The sequence below is a fragment of the Neltuma alba genome, unplaced genomic scaffold, assembly GCF_004799145.2.
Source record: "Neltuma alba isolate B1F8T4 unplaced genomic scaffold, ASM479914v2 tig00005356_pilon, whole genome shotgun sequence".
In the NCBI taxonomy this organism is placed as follows: domain Eukaryota; kingdom Viridiplantae; phylum Streptophyta; class Magnoliopsida; order Fabales; family Fabaceae; genus Neltuma; species Neltuma alba.
The window spans coordinates 8,594-16,841 of record NW_021634078.1 but is presented as its reverse complement, the minus strand read 5'-3'; the positions used below and the strand labels follow the sequence as shown (position 1 = coordinate 16,841).

The 8,248-nt window shown below is 35.6% G+C and overlaps 1 protein-coding gene across 2 annotated transcripts; it reads right to left on the bottom strand.

The window, feature by feature from the left end:
- Positions 1 to 494: 494 nt before the first annotated feature.
- LOC114747556 (probable LRR receptor-like serine/threonine-protein kinase At1g67720) lies at positions 495 to 5,833 on the bottom strand. Of its 2 annotated transcripts, XM_028935910.1 has the most exons (16): positions 5,763 to 5,802; positions 5,601 to 5,615; positions 4,850 to 5,387; positions 4,157 to 4,668; positions 3,855 to 3,984; positions 3,517 to 3,588; positions 3,363 to 3,431; positions 3,191 to 3,262; positions 3,002 to 3,070; positions 2,710 to 2,873; positions 2,374 to 2,627; positions 1,888 to 2,014; positions 1,739 to 1,804; positions 1,413 to 1,599; positions 1,200 to 1,332; positions 495 to 1,000 (listed from the first exon to the last, which is right to left on the bottom strand). In XM_028935910.1, exons 1-16 carry the CDS (start codon positions 5,785 to 5,787, stop codon positions 677 to 679), a joined length of 2,757 nt encoding a protein of 918 aa, XP_028791743.1. In that variant the 5' UTR covers positions 5,788 to 5,802; the 3' UTR covers positions 495 to 676. The 2 variants fall into 2 exon arrangements, with proteins under 2 accessions (XP_028791743.1, XP_028791742.1); XM_028935909.1 differs by having other exon boundaries at positions 5,601 to 5,833.
- Positions 5,834 to 8,248: the final 2,415 nt, after the last annotated feature.

Here is an 8,248-nt window from a genome sequence, read left to right as displayed (position 1 = left end):
TCTTAATTCTTTTAGCTCTTGCTCTTGTGATTGGTATAGTTGGGATTTGCAATGGATCATTGGAAGTTGAGGAGTTAGCTTGCTGTGTCGCATCATCATAGGTTAGAAGAAAATTTTTGTATCTTTAATCAGTCTCCACCTTAAATGGAAGGGGTAAATCTTGATCAAGTTAGTTCCTTTGTATTGGTGTTTGCCTTTGTTAAATAATATTATTCAGTATTATTCTAAAAAAGTGATTTTATGATGTACAAAGTACGTGAGAGGAACCAAAAACCCCCTAAGAATCAAATCAACCGTATTAATTAAACGTGCTTACACTGATGGAAGAAGAAGCAAAGGGGAAATCAACTATATGTTCTTGTACAGGAATCGGGCTGATGCTGTCTTGCTATTCTTCATTTGTATCTGTTCTATTTTCTTCGCACGAGCCATACGTATTACGAAGGAATTAACGCTGAATTGAATGAGTTTAGCTTCCAAGAATGACTCACAGATTTATCAAAAAGCAATGTCTATGGTTAGGAAACACTGAAATTTGTAAACATTCTGATTTTCAACCATTATTATCTGCTCCAACTAACAGATCACTATCGTGTAGGCATATGCAAGTAATATTATATAATTCATAAACATTCTTTCAGAAAATATACACAAACCCCATACAAAATGTGCCTTCTTATCTTGCGGTAGGGAGGCAATTATTGGACAAGTCAGGGCTCTCAATTTCGAGAAAGCTTGTGAGTAATGTTTTCCTCGAAGATTGAGCCTTCGAACTACCTGAGGATGATAATTTCATGCTTCTGTTTGTTCCTTTCTCGATGTTGATTGCTTCTTGTATAGCCAGAATGATCTCTTGCATCCTGGGCCTGCACGCCCCGTGTTGTTCTACGCATTGCAGTGCGACTTCAGCAACCCTCCAAATCGATTCGGTTTTGACGTTCCCCACTAAACATGGATCCATGATGCTTATCACATCGCCTCTGCGAATTAATGACCTTGCCTGCAATCCAATTCAATGTTTAGAGTTTGCCGCTGATTTTACTCAATTATTGAAGCTGATAATGATATGCTTTTCCTTGCATTGTGCAGATTCTTTATGAATAAACCGCATGATTTGCAGTAAACTCTGTTTTGTACTGAATGTTGAATCTCAATGATATTGATGTTGATATTGATTTGACAGGATCGACTAAACATACCCAGTGAACAATGTTCATTTCAGCACCGTAATCTTCTGATGATACAGGTTTTCTTCCGGCGATCAGTTCAAGAAGTACAACTCCAAAGCTATACACGTCACTTTTCTCGGTCAATTGCTGAGTTGCATAGTACCTGTTGGGCAAATTTACTGACTGAACTTAGCACAATAATATTATGATCATGCACACAAGACCAGACCCATGATTACTTACTCAGGATCCAAGTAACCTACAGTTCCCCTGGCAATACTTGATATGTGAGTTAAATCTTCTTCAGCTAATCTTGAGAGTCCAAAATCTGAAACTTTTGCTCTCATATTGATGTCTAGGAGAATATTGCTGGTCTTCACATCTCGGTGTATGATACTAGGATTGCATCCTGTATGTAAGTATTCAAGACCTACAGAGATGGAAAATTGTTGTGTGATTTTCTGCTTCAGTATCAGTGCTTCAAATTCATATTGTTATTTGCAAAAATAAATAAAGAGGATACACATTGTATGATTACTTGCAGACCAAGAAGGTAGTCAATAACTAACCTTTAGCTGCATCTTCTGCTATGCGAAGACGAATTAACCAGCCTAAGTTTTCCTGCTTAGCAGAACCTGTGAAGAACTTGAGAATTTATTTTATGAACCAATGTTTTACTGCCAAGCATATAAATGAATACAAGCGTGTAGAATCAGACCATGAATGTGATCCCGCAAGGTGCCATTGTGCATATACTCGTAAACCAGAATACGCTGACATTCTTCTTCACAATATCCAATCAAAGGAACCAAGTTTCTATGATGAATTCTTGACAGAAGGGCTACCTGCATTTGTGATTCTCCAATCAATTAATTGAAAGATTTTCTTAAAATTCTCCTAGTTCCTCTTAGCTAGTGATGAAACGTATGCTTTAAAGTGGGTCTTTTGCAACTTGAGTTCTCCCGGAAGACCTATAAAAATCTAGTATTGTTATAGCGGTGCAATATTTACATTTTAATACGGAGAATGCTTTACTGATGTCTGATGGAATCAAAGCATCTGATTATTTTGATTGAAGATTTATCTTCTTAATTATGATGATTTGTTGCTGAGAGCAAACGCTACCCTACGTGCAGTAAAAGATTATTTTTATTTCAAGATTGGTTGAACAGACAAGTTTTTGGGAGTTGAATTTGAACACTACCTCAGTGACAAATTGATGGTTTCCATAGGTGGATGAATCACTCATAATTTTAACAGCAACTTCTTTTCCATCTTTCATTTTCCCATAGTACACAGATCCAAAGCTTCCTTTGCCGATTTTCTTTGCAAAATTATTAGTAGCTTCTTTCAAGTCTGAGAGCCCCATATAGCATGCAATGCCCTCCTCCATTAGACTCCCTCCCCGAACAAATGAGTATGGACCTATAGGTTTGGTCATACTGCGTCCAGAGATACCTGATGGGCACAAGAAAGCTTAGTCGGAAAAGTTTGTTTCTCTATCCGGTTAAAGTTACAAGATTTGACTTAATTGACTGACCATTTTCATCACATTTCTGTTGAGATGCCTTCCGAAGATTATGCATTAGCATCAAACTTCCTAAAAATAATATTGCGAGAATCACAAGAACTCCTATTGAAATTCCGAGTATCAGCTTGAAGTGTTTCTTGGTCCCTTTATGTAGTCCAGGATTACCGTCATAGCTGGAAGAGAAAACAATATGACCATTACTTCCTATGTTACTTTATTTATATTCATAGTGGTGTGCCTGTAAACTGTTTGGCTCCGAACCAAAATTTAGAAACATATGCTGCAGTGGGCACACACTTACTTGAAAATGATCTTTCCAGATACTAATCCTGCTGGTATTTCCCCAGTAAATGAGTTATTTTGTATGAACCTGTAACAGTTTGACAAAATGCTGCACAATTAATGGACATCGAGAAGTAATATACTGAAATGTTTCAGTTTTTCCTGGAATCTCAGAGGTCTAACTTTGATAAATAAAATTACTACATACAGTGCTTCTAAGCTTGGCAAACTACCCAGGTAAGATGGTAATGGACCCCTCAATCGGTTGTTCTCTAGATGCCTGCACGTCATTAATTGCGAAGTTGAAGTTAAGGAAATGAAAAAGGTGTTTTTCCTCCTGAGCACTCTGAAACAAGTTATTCAGGAAACTAAGCACTTACACAATCTTTAGATTGATAAGATTGCTCATGTCAGGCAGTGAGCCAGTAATCAAATTTCCATCCAACCACCTAAGAAAACCAGAATATAACATAAAAAAAAGTTATATTAACAAATAATTAGAGAAATTTATTATAAAAATTATTCATTACTTACAATTCTGTCAATTCTTCCACTTTGTTAATATCAGATGGGATTGTGCCCGTAACTTTCCTTCTTGACAGGTTTCTAACACAAATAACCAGAGTCAGTAAAAATGAATACAGCTTCAATGTCTAGCATATCTTTGAAATGAAAAATTCTTTGAATCTTAAATATGTCTGGTTAAACCTAAACATCTATCCCAGTATCTCAAATTCTTGAAAAGCAAACTCTCTTTTGATGCAGGTTAGAAGTCAATATGTGTTCTAAGAAATGCTGTTGAATGTCTGATTAGTGGAGCGGCAATTAGAGAGATACTGACATGAAATGGACTTGACAATGAAAGTAATTACATTTTTGTGATTCTTGGAAGCGTGGCAGCACTGCAATTTACCCACTCCCAGGGAGTTGGAACACAAGGATCACCTTCGTTCTTCTGGACACTTTCAGCGGACATGGAGGAAAATTCATTTACAACAGTCACTGCAAATTGACAAAAAGGTCAGGCATCAGTTTTATTTAATACAGAAATGTAAATGGTGGAATTTATTCATGCAATTTTATCAATACTCAATTACCCATCCATATAAACTATGTTGTACGCAAGCCAAAAGAGTAAATTTCTCACGGATATATGCTGACTTTAACGACTTACAATCTTGCCTGTCAGTCTTTGGAGCAATCAGTTGGTATTTGCTTATTTCCATTGCATTTAGAAGTGGCCCTCGAGTAGAATCCCGGGTCTTAACAAAGGAGAATGACAGAACAAAATCCAGAGTCACATTCATGTAACTAGGTTCATAAAGAGTGTAGCTGCCATTGGCATTCTCAGCTATGTTGACCACTGCATTGCTATAGTCAGGTATAAAAGGCTGCTCCATTTTGAATTTTCGAGTCTCATTCTTACCCAGATCTTGAATCTCTGCGAAATAAGCATAAGCTCGAGCATTGGCTGGGAAGTCTTCCAGGTTTGTTCTGTAGCTGAGTACCCCCCTTGTGCCAACAACTGCAGTTTGCATAACTTTGACAGGTGGGCATTCTCTACTTCCTATCTCTATGTCCCTTGTTGTATTAATCCTTTCGGTGCCTGGGGCCACCCCAACAAGATAATTTTGCCTTTTAACAAGATCTGATTCCCAAATTCTATCATAGGGGTCATCAGGATACCTGAAATTTATAGATAAATAAAAAAAGTTTAATTAAATTGACTGCATCATTTATCTCGATATTCCCCCCCCCCCAAAAAAAAAAAAACATCCTTGCTGCAGATAATTGATTTAGTTCCTATTGCTGTCTATTATTGAGGTCCAATTTCAAAAATCTTCAAGCAGATGCAGAATATCCAGACCTGATAGCATCCTCACTTGAAGCGCCAAAATTCATTCTTGCAGCGACTTTTAAGAAGAAATTGTCTTCAAAATCTGTGGCATACATTGAAAGATTCAAGGGCCTGAGCTCTAGAGTTGATATGAATGGTGAACCAGTGGTAGCACAACACAAGCAAACATCAATAGAGTTTGAGGGGGCCCTGATAATCATTTCCTTCACATAAACTCTTGAGGCATCATATATTGACACAGTGGCCCATTTAGTTGCATCCAAGTAGAGCTGAAACTGAGGGTATGTGTCTCCACTTTTCAAGTTTCCATACTGAAACGTTGCTCGCACCAGGTATCTTCTTCTCTCCCGTGTGTTTAGTGTGTAACAGTATTTCCTGTTGTCTGTGGGGAAGTCTCTGCGTTTCTGATACTGTATCCTGTTTCCATTTGGACCTTCTACTTCCACTTGGTTGCCATGGTTCATAATCCCATTGTCTGAAATCCATGCTAGTCCTGTGCTTTTATCAGTGTAATTACCAGTGCCTCCACAGTCTATGCTGATGAACTCTGCATGAGAATTCAACGGTTGCTCAGATTTAAAACCCCAAGAAGGTCCTGTTTTCTTTTTCCGGAGCATTACTTGGCATGATTTTCCAAGATTAAGCAGATTCTATTGTGAGATTTTGTGTCGGTGTGATTTGTGGATAAATTGAAGAAGATTTCTTCGGATGAAACTGAATTGAAAACTTAATTCTTAAGCTACGGAACATAGAGACATACCTTGAACTTGGCATACTGCAGGTGAAATTAAAAGATAAAATATAAGTATAATCAGTAGAGAAAATACACCCATTGAAGCTAGGAAGACAAACTAATAATTTGAACCTAAGATATTTGAGTGATTGATAAAAATTAACTGCTTGTTTGGTTTCAGCATCTCACCCAGCTTTCTTCCACTTACCTCCATCAACTTTTATTTATTGATGAGTTTGTTGATTGTTCATTCACTTTTGTCCCTTTACTGATGTTGGAATCTTGCTTTTTTCCACAAAAGAAGATTTCAGGCTCCCTTTTCTTTATTTATTTTTTCTTCTTCTTAAAATTAGCGTCGCACAAGTCACAGGCTCAATCTACAAGGCAAAAGAAAAAGGGAAAAAAAAAAAAAAAAACTTCGAGACCTATCGCCTGTTTATATTGTAAGGTTGATTTTATGCATAAAAATTTGTCGTGGGGCTACAGGACATGTAAAGATATGATGTTGTGTGGCAAAACAGACTGTACTCATAATCCGAACATGCACCATATGGATTCTCATTTGCTTTATTTTGGTTTCTTGTTAAATAATACCTTGGACTGAATTCAAAAACCTGTTCTTTGATGGTATGAGAATGTCAGTTTGATAAAATTATGCTTTATTCAGTTTTATAAAATTATGCTATGTAGTAAGAATAAAAAAAAAAAGGAGACATTAAAATTTTATTTTATATATTAAAAGTGGGTATGAGATCCCAATTGGAGGAGTTAATTAAATAATGAAGTTGAATTACTGCTTTTGTATAGACCTCATAATCTTATCAGCTGTATAACTTTGGACCACGTTGAGTGTTGGCTTCAACTTTTTAAAGTTTGAAAAAGTCTGCATATCACCAACATTAGTATGTAGACTGATGCCTGCGGTCCCCCTCTTGTCTATATACAATCTGTGGTACGAATATTTCAGAGATTTTTTTTTCTTCCATTTCAGGTGGGGAAAACAGAGAAAATTTGGGGGAAATATTCCATTGAGAATTTTATTCCTGATGAAAAGTGCCTCATAAATTTTTATACATAGAGGCATCGGTACTCTATAAATTTTGTATACATAGAATATCATATTAAAGAACATTTTATTATATACCAATCATCAATTTGCCTTAATCCAACACTTTTTTTTTTTTAAAAAAAAAAAGAACGTATATAACTACAAGAGGTTTAATTTACTTGCCAATATTCTTTTGTTATGTTGATCCTACTTTGTTATGGGGATTGTTCACACTTAATCTTATGGAAGACGCTTTCTGCAAATTCAATTCAGTGGGCAACTACAGAGCCCTCTCTGTCTAATTGAATTCACTTTGTTTGCTTATTTAACTTGTCACTGAGGATGTCCCGTTACATCGGAAAAGACAATTCTGCGGACACACATCGACAATCAATCATATCCGCCTAGGATGCTTTTAAAAAAAATAAGTAATGATATCCAATTGACTAAATTTAAAAAAATAAAAAATTATTAAATTAGTTATTTATAATAAATATGTGTTATATTTTTTTTAGAATATCTTTTTTTAATTATATGTATTAACTAAAACTACCATTTGATAAAATTTTTAATATATATAACTATTACAAGGACTATTTTTAAAAAAATAGATGAATATGAAAAACGAAGTAGATTAAAATTTTATATTTAAGATCAAATTAAAAATCAAACTAGCTGTCATAAAGTAGTATATACATACATATATATATATATATATATATATAAGTAAAAGGTGATGTAAAAATACCTAAGATGAGGTTCTAAAATATTACAGTCGGTTAACTAAACTTGGTTGATCATGTGTTTGAAAATGCTGACCAGCGCAATGACATGGCAATCTTGCGGGCAGCTATTGTTACAGCCAATTCATTTTGAAATAATTTATGGACAACTTTTTAATTATAATTTACTGAATAAAAAGTAAATAGATGAAAGGAGTTTTTTCTGTCCGTTCAACGAGAGAAGCCATTAATATGTGGTCACAACACCATCTTAAATATTTGTAATCGTTCTCACAACTGGGTTGCCTCATTAAAGCCAGGAAGCCACCCTTCTTTCTACTTCTTTTTGTTTGCCTAGCATGAGGGCTGCACCATCTCCTTCTTATCATTGGGTCCTCTTTCTCTCCTCACGTCAGCCACTCTTCACTTTCGTCCGCAATAAATTTATCAGGGTAGGTGGGTGTCGACGTTAATGGAGGGAGGAGCAGAGGTTGGCGTTGGGTTTGATTAATGCCCATTCTTCACTCTTCTCACCCGCAACTTAATATTCCTCAACTGCCACGTCCAGCGTTCAGTTTGATTAAGCAATGGAGAGTCTACATTATGCATAAGGCAGTTAGGTCACCACATATAAAATTAGTGGACATTGCTAGAATTTAACCACCGTAGCATTTTAGCATTCTTTTGAAATCATCATAATACTTTTACACTTAAGGTTTCGTTTTACCACTGATGCCAGCAGCACTTTTTAGGGGAAAAAATAATGATTTTTTTTTTTTTTGCATTTTTTTCACATATATATCTATGTGTGTATATATGCACGTTCGTACATATAAAGACAATAATAAAAGGAAAAATGGCAACAACAAAAATTCCTGAATTAGCAAAATAGCCAAATATACAGC